The 20,258-nt window shown below is 39.5% G+C and overlaps 1 protein-coding gene across 6 annotated transcripts in view; it reads right to left on the bottom strand.

Annotated features, from left to right (window-relative positions):
- Window positions 1-20,258, bottom strand: part of PGGT1B (protein geranylgeranyltransferase type I subunit beta) — a 100,843-nt gene that overhangs the window by 42,201 nt on the left and 38,384 nt on the right. For all 6 annotated transcript variants that reach the window (XR_007516098.1, XM_049873621.1, XM_049873622.1 and 3 more), the window contains exons 4-6: window positions 19,503-19,654; window positions 17,820-17,952; window positions 12,070-12,115 (exon numbers count right to left, since the gene is read on the bottom strand). Coding sequence is in view for 5 of the 6 variants with exons in the window: in XM_049873621.1 (XP_049729578.1) it covers window positions 12,070-12,115; window positions 17,820-17,952; window positions 19,503-19,654 (331 nt within the window). In the remaining variant the exon portion in view is untranslated. The remainder of the gene's footprint in view (window positions 1-12,069; window positions 12,116-17,819; window positions 17,953-19,502; window positions 19,655-20,258) is intronic.

Raw genomic sequence — 20,258 nt, 5'->3', positions numbered from 1 at the left:
CCAAAACTAAGCAAAAAAGACACCACTAAAAAAATGAAAATTACAGACCAATATCCCTCGTGAATATAGATACAAAATTCTAGCCTACAGAATTCAATGGCATAAAAAAAAACAAAAACAAAACACCATGATCAAGTGGGATTAACACCAGAAGCAAGGAGAAAATCGGAGCAACTCACCACATAAATAAAACAAAGCAAAAGAATCATATGATCATCTCAATCTATGCAGAAAAGGCATCTCATAAAATCCAACACCTTTTCCTGGTAAAATCTCTTAGCAAAATTGGAATAGTAGGGAAATTCCTCAACATAATTAAGGGCATATATGCCAAAACCAACCGGAGCCCTGGTGGCACAGCGGTTAAAAGCTCGGCTGCTAACCAAAAGGTTGGCAGTTCGAATCTACCAGCTGCTCCTTGGAAACCATATGGGGCAAGCTCTACTCTGTTCTACAGAGTTGCTATAAGTCGGAATCAACTTGATGGCAACAGGTTTGGTTGTTATACAAAACTAATGGCCAACATCATTAACAGAGAAAGACTGAGAACATTCCCCTTGAGAATGGGAATGAGACAAGGTTGCCCTTTATCAGCACTCTTATTCAATACTGTACTGGAAGTTCCACCTAGAGGAATAAGGCAAGAAAGGGAAAAAAAGCATATTTGAATTGGAAAGGAAGAAGTAAAACTATCCTTATTTTCAGATGACATGATCCTATACATAGAAAATCCCAAATACGCCACAATAAAGTTACTGGAACTAGTAGAAGGTTTCAGCAAAGTGGCAGGGTACAAGATCAGCATGCAAAAATCAGTTGGGTTCCTCTACACTAACAAGGAGGACTCGGAAAAGGAAATCAAGAAATCGATACAATTTACAATAGCCCCCAGAAAGATAAAACACCTAGGAATGAACCTGATCAGGGACATAAAAGATTTATACAAGGAAAACTAAAATACACTACTGCAAAAAACCAAAAGAGATTTACATAAATGGAGAAATATTTCATGCTCATGGACTGGAAGACTTAACACTGTGAAAATGTCAATACTACCAAAAGCGGTCTACAGATATAATGTAATCCTGATCCAAATCCCCAAAACATTCTTTAATAAAATGAAAAACTAATCTCTAACTTTATATGGAAAAGGAGGCCCCGAATAGCTAACAGAATACTGAAGAAGAACAAAGTAGGAGAACTCTTACTTCTTGATCTTGAAACTTACTATACAGCCATGGTAACTGAAACAGCTTGGTACTGGTTCAATGACAGACACAGAGCAATGGAACAGAATTGAGAACCCAAAAGAAAACCCATCCACATACAGGTAGCTGATCTTCAACAAAGGGTTAAAGTCCATTCAATGGGGAAGAAGTGGTGCTGGCAAAACTGGATATCCAAATGTAAAAAAATGAAACAGGATTCATACCTCACATCATACACAAAAAATAACTCAAAATGGATCAAAGGCCTAAATATTAAAGCTACCACTATAAAGTTTCTGGAAGATAGCATACGGTCAAAACTAGGGAACCTAATTTTCGGCATAGTCTATCCAACAAAACTAAAAATGTATGAACGACAGAAGATAAATTAGATAACTGGGACCTCCTAAAAATTAAACACTTATGCTCACCAAAGACTTTATCAATGGAGTAAAAAGAGAACCTACAGACTGCGAAAAAATCTTTGGCAATGACATATCTGATAAGGGTCTAATCTCTAAAATATATAGAAAACTTCAACTCGACAACAAAAAGGAACAATCCAATGAAAAAATGGGCAAGGGACAAGAAGAGACACTTTCCCAAAGAGGACATTCAGGCAGCTAACAAATACATGAAAACATGCTCATGATCATTAACCACTGTTGTTGTGTGCTGTTGAATCAATTCCGACTTATAGCGACCCTATAAGACAGAGCGGAACTGTCCCATAGGGTTTCCAAGGAGCATCTGGTGGATTCAAACTGCTGACTTATAGCAACCCTACAGGACAGAGTAGAACTGTCCCATAGGGTTTCCAAGAAGCGTCTGGTTAGCAGCCTTAGCTCTTAACCACTTCGCCACCAGGGCTCCACCATTAGCCACTGCCAAAAAACCCACTGCCGTCGAGTAGATTCCAACTCATAGTGGCCCTATAGGACAGAGTAGAACTGCCCGATAGAGTTTCCGAGGAGCGCCTGGCGGATTTGAACTGCTGACCTCTTGGTTAGCAGCTGTAGCATTTAACCACTGTGCCACCAGTGTTTCTCCATTAGCCATTAGGGAGATACAAATCAAAAAAAGCATGAGATACCATTGCTCCTGCAAAAATGGCAACAATTAAAAAAACAGAAAAATGCTGTCAAGATTGCGCGGGGGAATTGGAACTCTCATATGTTAGAAATAGAAATACTGTATGATCCAGCAATCCCACTCCTATATACATATCTTAGAGACTTAAGAGCAGTGACACAAATAGACCTATGTTCATTGTAACACTATTCACAATAGCAAAAATATGGAAACAACCTAAGTGCCCATCAACAGATAATGGATAAACAAATTGTGGTACATACATACAATGGACTACTAGGCAATTATAAAGAATAATGAGCAGTGTGTGAAATATCTTTTAATATGAACAAATCTGGAGGACATTATGGTGAGTAAAATAAGTCAATCGCAAAAAGAAAAATATCACATAGTCTCATTTTTACAAAAAGTTAAGAACAGGTGTACACACAGAAAGCAACATTCTTTGATGGTGTAATGGACCACTGCGATATCTTGTGGAAGGGACAGGCGATCAACGTCCCTGCGGACTAAATTATGATACAGGGCTGATATGCCCATGAGGTAGAACAAGCGAAGCTGGATTGCTGGCTTTGCCAGCTGAAAGTAAACTGCTTCTGGAGGTCCTTCTAAACTGTAACTGAGAAAAAGGCATTGGCCAAATGAATAGCTGCTCACCAGGTACCAGATGAATTAATTCACTCAAGCAATGAAACCACATCTGGAACAGCAACTGCGAGTGACCACTCGGTTATGTTTACAATAATCCACTGTCATTCTCCAAGATCTATTTTTTTTTTTGTTGTTGCACAGACCAAACAGGTGAGTTGAATGGACATGTAGTGGGAATCATCACTTCTGCATCCTTCAAGTCCTTGATGGTGGCAGTCATCTCTGCAATCCCTCCAGATATGCGGTATTGCTTCTGGTTTAGTATTTTCCTAGGTAGGGGCAGTTCCAATGGCTTCCACTTGGCTTTTTCTACCACAATAGCCCTCCTCCACTTGTCAGGAATCCAAAGTGGGGGTTCTGCCAGTTGCTGTGCGTATCTGTTACAATTATGCATTATAAACCAGGGAAATTATGACAGGATGGGTTCAGGCTCCCACTGGACCGACTGTGAGACAAACCTGAGCTAAAACTCCATTAACAAACTGACCTCCATACATCCTCACTCTGACTGGTGGGTCAAAGTGACGTTTTGGGGCTCCTGGAACTAGTGTCAGTTCAGAGCTAGTATCCAGTAATCCATGAAAAGTCAGATTATTCCTTTTCCCTAATGAACAGCTGCTCTCGGAAAAAGGCTGCAGATCCCTTTGGGGAAGGCTGGGAGAAAGATTAACAGTACAAATTTTCGGCAATGTAGTGGGGTCTCGGCTCCCCTTCATTAAAGGGATTGTGGGTCTGTCAACTTGCTCAAGTCTGGGAACTGACTGAGGGGCCGTGACTCTCTATTTTGGTGATTTGCATTAGACTGCTGTTCACTTGACCTAGAAATCTTCTGCTTGTACAGATCAAGTAAATATTTAGTAGATTTCCCATTTTTTAACTGCTAGGGACACCATGACTAAGTAGCCAACACCACAAGTCCATATGAGTCGGACTCTTCTGATTATTGCTTTGACTCTGCTGTCAATTATGGTAACTACACTCAACTTGTATTTGTTGATTGAGTGCTGCCACTTGGCCCCTACCACCATGGGGTCCAATTAGACTCTTCGTGGTTAGGTGTCTTAATTCAGTTAGGGCAGTCCCCACTGTCAAAAAGCATACATAAAGCAGCAATCACAGCAGTCTTCAAGGATGCTGGGGCTCCGTTCAAAAATTTGTTCCTCACCGTTGTGGCAAAAGATGTGTTCTCTGGGCACTCCATCTGCAGGTCTGGGGGTTTAACATGATAAATCCACTCTAACACACCAATTTCCCTAAGCCTTTAGATACCTTCTTCTACAGTATACCAAGGCAGGTCTGATACTTCAACCTGATTTAATGTAGGCTACTACATAATCCATGCTTTAGCAAACTAAATAAACTATCAGATCCTTTCCTAACCTCTTGAGCTTAAACACTGAATAAAGAATTTGTGCTTAGTGGGCTCATATCAATAAATTCATACTGGTCCACCTTTATATTCCTTACACCATTTTCCCATACCCTTAATAGCCATTTCCACACATATCCCCCACGTTTTTGTTTGTACATATTAGAAAAGTCAACCAGTTCTTTTGGAGTGTAGTGTACCTCCTCTCAGGTCACATTTTGTACTTTACCTTTTGGGGCTCGCTGGACCTTAAGTATAGTTATCGGTCTAGAAGCAAAAGTGGGTGGTGGGGGGAGGTGCTTTTAAATACCAGTTATGACCATGTGATCAGCTGCATAAATGAGGACTGTAATTGTTATCAGTATTTCTTCCTTGTATGTGTGCATCTAATATTTTTGTTTTCTTCACTTATATACACGATGTAAACAGGGCTAGTACGTTTTCAGTTGTACGCATGCTAGTTGTATCAGGTTAGGAGCAAGTATGAGTTTGTAATTGTCTTTATTTAGAGACCGTGTATAGTTTAAGGAGATGTGTACAGGTGCCGGGTTGACAAGGGGTAGACTGTGATGGTTACAGTTGTGTGTCAATGTGGCTGGGCCATGATTCTCAGTAGTTTGAGTGTTATGTAATGATGCAGTCATCTTCCATGATGGGATGAGCCAATCAGTTGAAGGCGAGTTTCTTCAGGGCTGTGGCCTGCATCCAATAAACACAATATATAAATAGATGCTCTGGCAAAGCTCTCTCACTTGCTCCAGATCCTGCATCAGGGTCATCATCATCTGACCTCTGGTTCTTGGGATTTGAGCCAGCAGCCTGCCATCTTACCTGCCAATGTTGGGATTTGTCAGCCTCTGGAGACTGTGAGCTAGCAGCCTGCTGTCTGACCTATCAATCTTGGGTTCATTAGTTCCTGCAGTTTCGTGAGAAGGCAGAAGCCTCCACAGACTTGGGACTCATCAGCCTCTACAACAGCATGAGCCATTTTCTTGATATAAATCTCTCTCTACATATACATATTCTTTACTGGTTTTTTGTCTCTAGAGAACACATTCTAAGACAGATGCTTACCAGGAAGGGAAGGGCAGGGAGGGGGAATCACTTTCTAGACAGTAGACACTTGTAATTTTGGGTGATGGGAACGGCAATACCCAAAACGGGTGAAATCTGTACAACCTGACCAAGGTAAATGAAGACACAAGGAAGTACGCAAGAGCAAGGGACAATTTTGGTAAATGTTAAAACACACAATTTTACAACAACAATAGTAACAACCAAAAATGTGTAGTTACACAAAGAGACACATATGAGCATATGTGTATAAGAAGGCACATGTGAATATATCTATATATGGGTGTGCATATACAGGTGCAATCTGTAAGCATATGTATATACATGTTTATGTATGCTGCATATATAGTCACATATATAATTAATCACATGGGAGGCACAGTTACGGATACTTCCCAGACATAACCAAATACCTCATGGGTTTGGATAAATGGGTTTGAAGGCCTGGGCACATAGTTTTGTGGGACAACTCAGATAATTGGCATAAAATAGTTCATAAAGATAACGGTTTACATCCTAATTCAGTGAGTAGCTTCTGGGGTCTTAAAAGCTTGTGAGTGGCCATCTAAAATACAACTATTGGTCTCTACTCATCTGGAACAAAAAATAATGAAGGAACTGCAGACTCAAAGAAACTAGTCCACAGGACTAATAGCCATATGAACCCTGGCATCATATAACCTGAGACTAGAACTAGATGGTGCCCAACTACTACTACCAAGCATCCTGACTAGGGACATAATAGAAGGTCCTGGATAGAAAGGGAGAAAAATGTAGAACAAAACTCAGATTCCTAAAGAAGGTCAGACTTACTGAACCAACAGAGCCTAGAAGAACCCCTGAGACTACTGCCCTAAGATACTCGTTGAACTTGGAACTGAAGCCACTCCTGGGGTTCACCTTTCATCCAATAATAGGCTGGCATATAAAATAAATAGTATCACCTGTGAACACCGTGCTCCCTTAAATGATCAACTATATGAGACCAAACAGTCAACATTTATCCTAAAACAAAGGTGAAAAGCTAAGGAGGTACCGGGAACCTAGGTAAATGGAAATAGAATGAACATATTGAGAATGTTGACACATTGTGAAAAATATAACCAATGTCATGGAATAAGTTGTATAGGAACTGTTACTATGGGTACTTAAATTGCTATGTAAACTTTCACCTAAAACACAATATTTAAAAAACTTTTATTTTTTTAAACAGAGAAGGGATACTGGAACTAGACAAGGAAAGATGGGTAAAAATTTGAAGATTAAGCAAAGGAAAATGAGGGGAGGCAGCTAGGGAAGCATTTCAAGGAAAGGAAAAAGAATATTAGCAAGGTTTAGAGGGAAAAACATTTGGAGAACACTTAATTTTTTTAAAAAATTTACAGGTTAGAGTGCATGGAAAGGATCACTCACACACAGATCTACAATACTAAGCAAGAACTGGATCACAGAAAACCTTAAATACTAAACTAAGAGATCTAAATGTGGGGGAATGAGTAAGCACGCTGAGTAACAGTACTGCATAAGCACACGGGTTAAGGTGGGTTATAACACCTAATATCTAAGCCTAGGTACTGAGTAAAATGACAATAATTATTGTGGTGGTTTTGTGCTATGTCAACTTGTCTTAGCTGGAATTCTGTTTCCCAGAATCCCCTTCAGTGTATGGTCTGGAGTTAAGAGTTAGAAAATAGAGAAATCGGTGTGAGATTTAGAAGGTGGAAGTGAAGCAACAGCTATTGCCCTGGTTATGGTTAGAGGAGGTAAGGGACAAATGCAGAGTTGCCGTAAGATTCCAGCTTGCCCTTACTCTCCCACATACTTGGCATCCAAGTTTCTTTTTCCTTACTTCTGGCCCTGTTGAGCTCAGGCCCACCAACAGCTGCAGAAGCCACCATCCTCCACAGCCTTCTCTAACCACCATGATCACACTCTGGCAGCTGGATGTGCCTGGCTTTCCAGATTTCCCTGCAAGGTCTGCCTTGTTCACCTGTGCCATTGCTTCAGGAGGGCTAGTGTGACTTTTCCCTGATTCACCAACTACCCTTTACAGGCCCTTACTTCTCTATCTTCTTCCACAATTGTGTATAATCTTATTCCTATAATAAACCTCTTATTCTTTAATGTTCGTAGTGGTTTTGCTTCTCTGACTGAACCCTAATACAGAGACGCCTATCATCAGAGGGCTAGTGTGAGGATGAAATAAGACTGTACATAAAGTATCACACAATATCTGGCACACAGCAGATGCTTAATAAACAAGTAATTTTCCTGTTAATTTGCAAATCAGGGATTATAAGCTGGTGACCTATGGAGGATAAATGGTTTGAACGGCAAATTAAAAACAAAATAACAAATCTAAGTAAGAGATTAAACACCTAAAATTTTGCATTTCTAGCTTCACCTGAAATATCAGGAGATCTAGTAATACTTGTTCCACATTCCTGCATAGCTACAGGCTTGAGAGGAAGGAAAGAGAAGATCATTGTGAAAATGTGTAGTTTGAGATACGTGATGTGACGTCAAGGTAACGTGCCTGGTAGGCAGATAGAAAGGGGGCTATGCAGCTCAGGTGCAACATGAACATTTGGAAACAGTGTTCAGTGCCATCAACACAGAGATGATTGATGAAGAACCATGTGTTAACTCTTTCAATATGTGTCAAGAGTGTTATGGGTGTGGGGATATAGCAGTGAATAAAACATGCTAAAAGCTCTTCTTCTGAAGCTTGTATTATGGGGGGGGGACGACACAGGCAATAATCAAATAGATAAAACATAGACATTTATAAAATATTAGTGATATGAAGAAAAACAGAAAGGGCATAGGAATTTGGGGGTGAGAGAATGGGTCACTGAAAAAATATCATTTGAGCAAAAACCTAAAGGATGGGAGGGAAACTCAAGGGTATGAAGAGATGAGTAACATTCTACGTAGAGGGAATAAACCAAGACCTGTCTGTTGCCTTTGAGTCAATTATGACTCACACTGACCATATAGGGCACAGCAGAACTACACCACAGGGTTCCCAAGGAGTAGCTGGTGGATTTGAGCTGCTGACCCTTTGGTTGGCAGTCACCGCTCTTAACCACCGCACCACCAGGGCTCCTTGTAGAGGGAATAAACCAAATCCACTGCCGTTGAGTTGATTCTGACTCATAGTGACCCTATAAGACAGAGTAGAACTGTCCCATAGAGTTTCCAAGGAGCGCCTGGCGGATTTGAACTGCCGACCTCTTGGTTAGCAGCTGTAGCATTTAACCACTACGCCACCAGGGTTTCCTGTAGAGGGAATAGCAAATACAAAATCCCTGAGATTTAGGAAGATGAACTGAGGGGGAAAAAAAAGTTGAGTTACAGAAAAAACTTTCCAACGATCTATCTATGTAAAGAGGTGAGAGGAAGAAACAAAGACGTGAGAGTCAGAAACAACTTGTCACGAAGTAGGACAAGGAATATGCAATTTTTTAAGAAAGAAGGGTGAGATTAACAGCTTCAAACACCTTAATCCATAGTGGAAAATGAGGAATGAGAAAAAGACAGTGGATGTGAAATATAGACCACTCATGACTTTAAAAAGATACGTCATAATTTGCTGAAGGCTTACATACACAATTAAAAAGCAAGCTGTGAAGAAGGCCAAGTAATCTATTTGGATTACTTTTTCAAGAGCATTAATAACAAAAAGAAGGAAAAAGGACACAATGACTTGATGTGGTGGCCAATTTTTTAGGAAGAGGTTCCACCTCCAAGTATAGATAGTGATGAGAGATGGAAGGAAAGCTATACCAAAGTCCTCTAAGGCAGTGTTCCACAGCCTGTCTAACCTCAGCACACAAAGGAAATAATAATATCTATAGGGATACTAGTGAGGAGCCCTGGTGGCACAGTGGTTAAGAGCTCAGTTGCTAACCGAGAGGTTGGCAGTTCGAATCCACTAGCCACTTCTTGGAAACCCTATGAGGCAGTTCTACTCTGTCGTATAGGATCACTATGAGTTGGAATTGACTCCATGGCAATTTTTTTTTTTAATGGAAACTGACGAGGGTGCTCTTGGACAGAGGCCATCTTACTAGAGGCTCCAGCCACCCAGGTCTGCTTGGTTGAACCAAAGGCTGAGGGGAGGCAAAACCCTTAACCCAGTGGTTAAGCGCTACGGCTGCTAACCAAAGGTTTGCAGTTCAAATCCACTAGGCACGCCTTGGAAACTTGATGGGGCAGTTCTACTCTGCCCTATAAGGTCACTATCAGTCGGAATTGACTCAACGGCAACTGGTTTGGCTTTTTCTTGGTTTAGTATACTGTAGCACTCTGGTTGGGAAGGCCCGACTAGAGTTTTAGGCCTCAAACCTATCCAGCCAAATTTAGAGAAGAAAGGAAGCTATAAGCTTTTGGGGCATAAGCCTTAGTTCATCACTGATGATCCTGATGGATGCAATCCTGTTCAAGTCATACTGACTAAAATTCACTACTCATATAATTCAGGAAGATTCTTTTCCTAACAGGTCCTGTCAGAGAGTATCATATTTGAGCAGCTCTCTGTTTCATACCCCAGAAAACATAATTCCGACGTTTTGGAAACTACAGTACCTATTCCACAGGCCCCTTGGTGCTGGTGAGGTATTTCCTCAGCAAGAGTCCTATTAACACCATTTTACAACGGTGAGTATAAGACCTTTGTTTTCTTAGGAATTCTTACAGCTGGCATATTTTGTCTTTGTATAATCCCTCCTTATTATGTGGCATGACCAGCAACATAATTATTATTGCCAGCCCCCAATTTCATACAGACTCAGGCACATACAAGAATTATGGTGGCCTAATTATTGTAAGGGAAACCCTGGTGGCGTAGTGGCTAAGTGCTACAGCTGCTATCCAAAGGATCGGCAGTTTAAATCCACCAGGCACTCCTTGGAAACTCTATGGGGCAGTTCTACTCAGTCCTATAGGGTCGCTATGAGTCGGAATTGACTTGACGGCACTGGGTTTTTGGGTTTGGGAATTATTGTAAGCTTCAAAGAAAATTCACTATCACCTTCTCTATACCTCTAGTGACAAATACACTACAAATATCTAAGCTGATATTTCTCACTAAAATGTGAGAAAGAGGGAGAAGATACCTAACAGGACAAGGCCCCAGGGATGTACATGGATATAGGGTCAAGGTATTTATGATTAAAGTATTTTTTTGTACATGTTTTATAGTTTAGAAACTGCTCTTCCCCATATATTTATCTTACAATCCTGATAACAATTCCAAAGAAAGATACAATTCTCTCTACTCTGTTGGTGAGGGACCCTTCAGAGAGATTAAGAGACGAGTCAAGGTCACAGTAGTAAGCAACAGGGCTGAGACCTTACAGTGACTTTGAGGGTGTTCAGGAATGACCAAGGGAAAAAATACAACCGTGAGATGGCGACAAACTATTTACCAAGGCTGACATAAACAGTTTGCACCTGGGGGCTATCTGTGTCAGCAAAAAATCTTCCACAGGCAAGAAGCACAGAGCACTACCAGAGGGGAAGAAGGCAAGGGAACTCCTGGGACAAAGGGGAATTTGGAAGGGCGATTTACATGCCTAGATGATGTCCCTCAAGAAAGCAAGGTGAGAAATCTTTGAATCAGACAGCTCCAAAGGGCAGGAGCAGTTTGGGATCTTTATAACCACAGGGTTTACGTTATCTATGGCTAGCAAACGTCGGGTGCAGTTTTGTGAGGTATGCAAAACAGGCAGGCTTTAAATGGCTAAAAATCTGCTTGTTTGGGTTATTTTTAAAACAACTGGATTCATAAAAATTTCAACTTGGTGTTAGGTTTTTGGGCTAGCGGGACTCAGCTTTCTATGAAGAAATATACAACCTGGGGTCAATATACGGAAGGCCATCTTTGGTTCTTTTATTTAACAGACCAAAATACTGGTCTTCTGTTCTTTTCACCCTATCATACTGGCAGAGGAATGGGCTCAACAGATATGCATATGGAATCTGCTATGATGAAGAGGAAATTGAAGAAGTTCACTCAGAGGACCTCCTTGATCTGGGCTCTTTCTTTTTTTAAAAGAAGAACGAAAACTTATTTACTTTTGAATGGAAACATTCAATCTGAGAGAGTTAAGGCTGTGGATGTGCTGATAAATTTAGTAACTATCATCTATTACAGTTCTGCCACAGTGTGGAAAAATGGTTAAGTGTTAATATATGTACTGAACATACGCTATGCAGCAAAATTTTTATGACTAGAACTAAGGATAACTATATTCAGGGAGGTAAATAAAAAACTTTCATTTTTTCACAAATCTACTGCTTCATGTTTAATATTCTGTTCATTCTAGCTTTTTCACTTATGCCAAAGAAAAAAACCTATTGTTTTCTAACAATACTTTAAAAATTATCCAAAGACATTTTCATGCAGGTAACGCATGGATAGAATTACTAAAATATATTGTATGAAAATTTTGGATCTGAATAATCTGTAAATAATTACTGGCCTAGAACCCACCCAAGAGGAAGCTTCAAATAGGCACAAAAATGTCAAAAGAAAGAAACAGAAAAAGTGGCATAGAAGATAATCAGGCTATACCTTAAACTTCTGAGGTCCTCCCTACCGAAGGTACCATAATGTTGTTTAAAGGAACAAAAGGAACTATATATTCATTTATTTTTAAGATATCTTACCATGAGATTCAAGTCCAGCTCCCTGTGCCAGTCCATTGTCATAGGACTGAAAAAAAAAAAAGTTTATTTTAATAGGGAAATAATAATGATGTACCAGTAAGTAAGTTGCCATTATGCTAATTTTTGTCTCTAGATTTTATTCATTATTTCGCTTTTATATTTTCCAAACTATGCACTCCTTTCTACAAACGAGGAGATACACTGAGGCATTTCAAGTACTGATCTTGTCTTACTCACCAAGTCAACTCAATAAATGGTACACACTAGGGCACAGTCTGGGATCAGATTGTTTAAAGGTGGTACTTACATATTCAGTTTCAACCCAATAAGAAGCCCCAACCCTTACTCCTCTCCCATTTGCAAGTATATATGAGTTGAAGAAAAATAAGAATTTTATACTCATAAAACATGATAAACATGAAAAAAGCAATTCAGAGGCAGTTTTGGGTAGCCAAGGATAATGGCAGCTGCCTAAATTTGAATCTGTGCACATATCCTCCAAAATCAAAACAGGGCAGTCTGTAAAAAATATTGAGGAAGAGAAAAGCACAGGAGCTAATGTCAGGTCTAAGACTGATCTAACATCACTGTCAAAATGAGAAAGTCCACCACAAGTGTAAAAATACAGACAGCTCTCACTTTGCACAATTCTAAAATCCTCAAATCCCATGATTTAGTTAAGCAACACAACACATTCAAATTTCAGTTATCACAGTGTTATCAACTATGAATAACTGCATGAACTACAAACGCTGCTGCTAGCTCTTCAGGTCACAAATCACTACAAAAACAACAGACGCACATCATTCATCACCAGTGACTAACAATGTCACTTTCTTCAAAGTCTGTTAGTAACTGGTCACTGCTCATCTGCTATTCAGTTCATGAAGAAAGCAAAGTGTGTGGCTGTTTTGTCTCTTTTTCTTTCAGTAATAAACTCGTGACACTTTACAAAAGTAAGGATTTTATACTCATAAAACACGATAACATGAAAAAATCAATTCAGAAGCAGTTTTGGGCAGCTAAGGGTAGAAAGAGACTTGTCCACCAAAGATTGGAGTGCAGCAAAGAAAACTGATAATGCTGGAAGTGAAATTCAAGTAAAACGTAAATGGAGTTACAGAAGACACAGCTGGCTAGAATGTTAACAGTTCCACTGTTCAAGAGACTCTACATATGCACCCAGAAGAAGTGAAGGTGAACTTATCTACATAAACGAGAAAAGCAGGTATCATGAAATGGATGAAGATGTTCCAGGGGAAGCGACGGCAGCAAAAATCTTACATTAGGGAGGCAAGGCCAAGATGGCGGAGCAGTCAGATGCTTCCTGTGGTCCCTCTTACCACAAAGACCCAAAATAACAAGTGAACTGATTATATATGACAGTCTGGGAGCCCTGGACATCAAAGGCAAAGCTGAGGAGTTGGACTGAGCGGCAGAGGGAGGGAGGGTTCAGAAGCCTCCTGGCCTCATATGCCTAGTAACAGCTCTAACCACCCGGTGACAGGATGTTAGAGCTTCAAAGGCAATAATCAAACTAGCTCGCTCGAGCAGCCTATTTGGGCGTATCAAAACAAAACAAGAAGCTAGGACACAGTATGCAAACATAAATAAATACAATAACTTATTGATGGCTCGGAGACAAGAGTCAATATCAATATGATATCACATAAAGAGGCTGACCATGACGGCTTCAACAAGCTCCCAAAACAAAGAATCAAGAAATTTTCCAGACGAAGAGAATTTCCAGGAATTAGCAGAGGCAGAATACAAAAGATTAATATACCGTACTCTTCAAGAGATCAAGAAGGAGATCAGGCAAAATGCAGAGCAAGCCAGGGAACACACAAAGCATTAGAGGAACTTAAGAAGATCAGAGAAGAGCATAATGGCAAATTTAATCAGCTGTAAGAACCCACAGACAGCAAACCGAAATCCAGAAGATTAACAATAAAATTTCAGCATTAGACAACTTAATAGAAAGTCATAGGAGCAGAACTGAGGAAATGAAGTGAGAATTAGTGACACTGAAGATAAAGCACTTGACACCGACAAACTGGAGAAAAAAATCAGATAAAAATCTCACATTAATGGAACACTCAGAGATATTCCATGACATTAAAAGTGGGAAGGATCAAATGTTGGAAGGTGATATAAACTTACAAAGAGGTACGACAATTTGCCAAGGCAGAGAAATTATGCTCACTCCATGTCTTAAGTTACGTGATGAGAAGAGGGCACTTCAAATATTCTTGATAAGCTTTTTTTTAACAAAGAACTAAAACACTTTAATCTTCGATGTTTCTAAAGTTTTAAATTACAGTCTACTAAATACATATTGAAAACCCTGGTAGTGTAGTGGTTAAGAGCTATGGCTGCTAACCAAAAGATCAGCAGTTTGAATCACCAGGCTCTCCTTGGAAACCATATGGGGCAGGTCTACCAGCAGCAACTGCCCCAAAAGGGAACACAATAGAGTCCCTGAAAGAGCAGAAGAAAACTGGGGTGCAGAACTCAAATTTTAGTATAAAGACCAGACTTGATGGTCTGAATGAGGCTGGAGGGGCCCCAGAAGACATGGTCCCTGGACTCTCTTTTAGCCCAGAACTAAAACCATTCCGAAAGCCAACTCTGCAGACAAAGATTAGACTGGACTGTAAGACATAAAATGATACCGGCAAAGAGTGGGGTTCTTGGCTCAAGTAGATACATGAGACTAAATGGGCAGCCCCTGCCCAGAGGTGAGATGAGAAGGCAGAAGGGAACAGGAACTAGTTAAATTGACACAGGAAATATAGAGAGTAGGAGTGTGAGGTCACATTGTAGAGAGAGCAACTGACTTGAATTGTAAACTTTCACTGGAAGCACAATTAAAAAAAAAAAAAACACTAAGTGAAAGGAAAGGTTCCTAAAGCCCCACTAAACCCAATTCTCAGTTACAGTGCAAGTTAAAGCAATGCAATGCTAGCTAAGCGGAAAAACATGCCCTCATGAAATAGGACAAATAGGACAAAGTATAATGGGAACCACATAACAAACTATGGATAACACTGCGAAGAATGGGGATTCCAGAACACTTAATTGTGCTCATCAGGAACCTTTACAGAGATCAAGAGGCAGGTGTTCGGACAGAACAAGGGGATACCGATTGGTTTAAAGTCAGGAAAGGTGTGCGTCAGGGTTGTATTCTTTCACCATACCTATTTGATCTGTATGCTGAACAAATAATACGAGAAGCTGGACTATATGAAGAAGAATGGGGCATCAGGATTGGAGGAAGATTCAGTAACAACCTGCATTATGCAGATGACACAACCTTGCTTGCTGAAAGTGAAGAGGACTTGAAGCACTTACTGATGAAGATCAAGGACCATAGCCTTCAGTATGGATTACACCTCAACATAAAGAAAACAAAAATCCTCACAACTGGACCAATGAGCAACATCATGATAAATGGAGAAAAGATTGAAGTTGTCAAGGATTTCATTTTACTTGGATCCACGGAAGCAGCAGTCAAGAAATCAAAAGACACATTGCATTGGGCAAATCTGCTGCAAAGGACCTCTTCAAAGTGTTGAAGAGCAAAGACGTCACCCTGAAGACTAAGGTGCACCTGACCCAAGCCATGGTATTTTCAACCACATCATATGCATGTGAAAGTTGGACAATGAATAAGGAAGACTGAAGAAGAGTTGATGCCTTTGAATTGCGGCGTTTGCAAAGAATACCGAATATACCATGCACTGCCAAAAGAATGAACAAATCTGTCTTGGAAGAAGTGCGTCCAGCATGCTCCTTAGAGGCAACGATGGCGAGACTGCGTCTTACATACTGTGGACATGTTATCAGGAGGGATGAGTCCTTGGAGAAGGACATCATGCTTGGCAGAGTACAGGGTCAGCGGAAAAGTGGAAGATCCTCAATGAGGTGGATTGACACAGTGGCTGCAACAATGAGCTCAAGGATAACAACGATTTTAAGGATGGCTCAGGACCGGGCAGTGTTTCGTTCTGTCGTGCACAGGGTCGCTATGAGTCGGAATCGACTCGACGGCACCTAACAACAACATAATGGGAACCAAGTAATAAAGCTAAGTAACATACGGACTGATGACAGTCAGTGGCTAAATGAGGATAATTTACTGAGATTAATTACTTTTGTGTGTGCCCTTTCTAGCCATGGTCTTGCAGCTCTCACCCAGGTGACTGTGTGATAGGGTAACTGTGGCCTACCAAGGGGACTGGTCAGTTTTGCCTTGAAAGAGAGCTAATGAGGAGCCCACCACCACCAAGGAAGGAGAGACCAGCAGGAGAGACCCAGCAGCAGAGACCCGACAGCACGGTAGGCTTCCCGGCCCATGGAGAGAGAGAGCTGAGTCCTTTGGGCAGAGACTGAGGGACTGGGAAAGGCGTGCTTGTGAGCATGCCAGGGAGAGGCTATCTTGATGCAAGAATTGTATCCTGAGTGTTCTTGAGCCTGAACTGTAACTGTTACTTCCCTTATAATAAACCCCATAATCATGAAAAAAAAGTTACTATCATCAGTAACAGGGCAAATGAACATCATGCACCTCCCAATATAATGCACTAAACAAGGACACAGTATCACTTCTGTAGTATTCCTGTTAAAATGCACACTACCCACTCCTATATCTAACATGAATTTCCTTTCCCCTTAAAGCTCCTTTAAAGGTCTGCTCTTTCTGCTCCCACAGGGCTTATTTAAATTTGTGCTATTGTAGATTATTCAAAATCTGATCTACATTCCAACATTTTTGATCTAACAGTCACACATTCAGTTAAAAACAATTCCATTCCTCAGAGAATTTACATTTTCATTTGATACTGTTGAATCAACAGCCCAAATTATTCTAATCCACAGAACTAAAAACTTTATATATGGGAACAAATAAACCTGCAAAGTAGCACTTCTTTTCTCCAGTTTTACATAAGATTAAAAAGTAGACCAAAGAGTAATTCTGACTGAGATCAACCTTTTGTCTCTACTATTTTTTAAATTAACATTTTCTACTTGATATCTTCCTCAAAAAAAAACCTTAAATTAAAAAATACATAAAAATACTAAAAGAAAAAAACGTGATCCAAAAGTCTATTGCTAGTCAACTAAACCTTGTTATAAAAAAAACCCAAACCAAACCCAGTGCCGTTGAGTTGATTCTGACTCATAGCGACCGTATAGGACAGAGTAGAACTGCCCCGTAGAGTTTCCAAGGAGCGCCTGGTGGATTCGAACTGCCGACCCTTTGGTTAGCAGCCGTAGCACTGAACCACTACGCCACCAGGGTTTCCAATCTTGTTATATTTGGGTCTTATTAGTCAAAATGGCTTAAGGAACTCATACCCAATATAGGAGTGGCCTCATTAAGGACCCCACTGTCTTCCAGTTGGCTTGGCCAGGGCTCCCACAGGCCCCTGCTAGGATAGGCTATCAACATTTGCCTTTGTACTTTTTTTTTGCCCCTAAGGCTGAACAATCCCTTTCTGATAAAAAACATCTTTTTTTTTTTTTTACATACAGTCAGACCACACTTACATTATAATGGGCACTGAGTCAATACGTCCTTTAAGATTATTTCTGTATGCCTATTCCGATACTTTACTCAGAATGCAATTTTATTGTGCTTTTTTACAAATTCTTGGCGGAAGAGATGAGGCATGCATTATACTGCTACCTCCATATACCAGCAAAAATTACAACCTTAAATAGTTAATTTATTCAGTATAACTTACCATACTTCTTCTAATATAGTCAATAGCTTTTTTCACATCCATGCCTGACCAGTTGTTGAGCATATAGCAAATACAAGAAGCACAGTACACAAACCGCATGTCATTTTCACTTCCTTCAGGTACAGCACAAAAACTGAAAATAAGAACAATAAGATTTGCTATATAAATTGCTACTATAATTTAATTTTTTGCAGGAGGGGCAGAGGTGTGAGAAATACCTACTGAGTTTCTTTACTCTCAGAAAAACTTATCATTGATTTAAAAACCATATTCTATTTATATTATTCAATAAAGAACAGGGCTATTAATTTTAATAATATGAAACTATTTTTAAACCATCACCCTAATGTTCTGATTTTTGAGTAGCTTTATACACTACCAGTTACTCCTTCCTGGATGTCACCACTCACAGTAAGCTTTATTTGCTCCCAGCCAGGGAAGGCTGTGGTATAAAGGCTTGATAATTGACGGCAGGTAAATGCAGAACCTATTGGGTAGCAGTATACATTCCCAAGCCCAAGTTTTGCTATGTGAAATTTCTCCTAAATGCATATACAGATAACAACTAGTTGATTTATCATATTAAGTTCTAATTTAATTTTTATCTATTTAATTAGTTTTGGAGAGGTAATATTTTGTCTTGTATTTATTCCTTTGTTTATAAACGAGGATCAGGTAGCAGTAATCACACTATACTGAGATAATGAAACATTACATAGTAACATGTACTGGCTGAGGTAAATCTTTAGCTTTATGGTATTTATGACTTACTGTCAATTCAGCCTGTGTCTACATTAATTTTTACCTCAACAAGATCAGTGGTTTTAAAAACACTGTTGGAAGGTAACAGAGATATCAGCAGATGGAGCATAAAGATGTGACAACATAGCTGGATTTGTCTACGAAGTCTTTTCCTCAGACAGTATCATTACTGCTCTATTGCGTTCTAGCTTAAGCTTTTTTATATATCTTAAAATTCTAGGAAGATTCTTTTCAAGTTGGAAACAGCACATGAGCCATTAATTGTTAATGAACTTGCTAACTTCTTTTTCTAGTCTTTAAAAATGTCACTGAAACTACCTACATAAAAACAAAAACAAAACCAAACCCAGTGCCGTCGATATCGACTCATAGCGACCCTATAGGACAGAGTAGAACTGCCCCATAGTTTCCAAGGAGCATCTGGTGGATTTGAACTGCCGACCCTTTGGTTAGCAGCCGTAGCACTTAACTACCATGCCACCAGGGTTTCCACTACCTACATAGAGTATAATATTCAATTTTTCTTTCTCCTCCCTTAAGTACTGTCTTAAGGAGTAAAAGTTCAGACTAAATGTACGCTCACTTCAAAATATCCATTCTTTTACCCACAAGGTAAATTAAAGTAGATACTAATCCCGAAGCTATTCAATCATCTATTTATGGATCTATCATCTCAGCTAAAAAAAAAAAAAGGATAAGAAGAAAAAGTTCTGCCACCGTGATTACTTTTATTTTCATTCATATAAGAAAGCTCAGATTTTTTTTGATCAGGCACTTAACTTTACACAGTGAACTTTTAGGGTGGTTCCAATGAAAGTTTATGATCCTTTAAGTTTTAGAATAGTATTAAGTCAATTTTTTTTTAGTTCAAATGAGTTTTCATTTAAAAAAAAAGAAAAAGGAATGAAGAATGATCCATACCTTCCATCTTCTAGCTGAAGGGCTCTCAAGCCTGCTAAGCAAGCTTCTTTATTTACTCGGCTTAAGTCGTCTCCAAGAATAACTAAGCATGAAAGGCCAGTGTAGGTCATTGCTATGTGGCCACTATCATAAGGATGAGCTGTCCCAGGATTCTAAATTCAAAATTAATATAATGTTAATTAATAAATTAATTATAGCATTCCATTAAATAACCTGACATAAAATTTCTATAAACAGTAAAATTAAATGTTGTTTATACTGATTTGTAAAGATAATCCGATTAAGTAAGAAAACCAAACCTGCATTTATATAAGTCTCAATATGAGTATGACCACATGCATTCTAGGCTATACAGCTTTTAAATTTATCCTAGAAATCTCAAGCTTCAGGGAACTATTTGTGATACTCAAATAAACCAAACTATCTGAACTTCATAATGAAATATCACAACTGTAGTCACCACATAAAAATATTAAAAACCAATACAGTGAGAAAACCTTATCATTCTTCTCTCATATAGTTGAATTATTTGAGTATCTAATCAACACGAGCACTTAGACTAGCAAAAAAAAAGTACAGCTGAAAATAGTGACAAATTCTCTACAAATAAATCATGGTTTCTAAAATTTAGAGCCTAACTGGGTATTGCTTACAAAAAGTGTTTTATGAAGCCCACGCCCTTACAGATGGAAGATTAGCCTAGCAATTGGCCAGGCGGAGCTGGGAAGTCAGACTAGGAGGCCCAAATTATCATAA

Source organism: Elephas maximus, chromosome 2 (genome assembly GCF_024166365.1).
Source record: "Elephas maximus indicus isolate mEleMax1 chromosome 2, mEleMax1 primary haplotype, whole genome shotgun sequence".
NCBI lineage: Eukaryota > Metazoa > Chordata > Mammalia > Proboscidea > Elephantidae > Elephas > Elephas maximus.
This window is presented reverse-complemented; position numbering and strand designations above follow the sequence as displayed.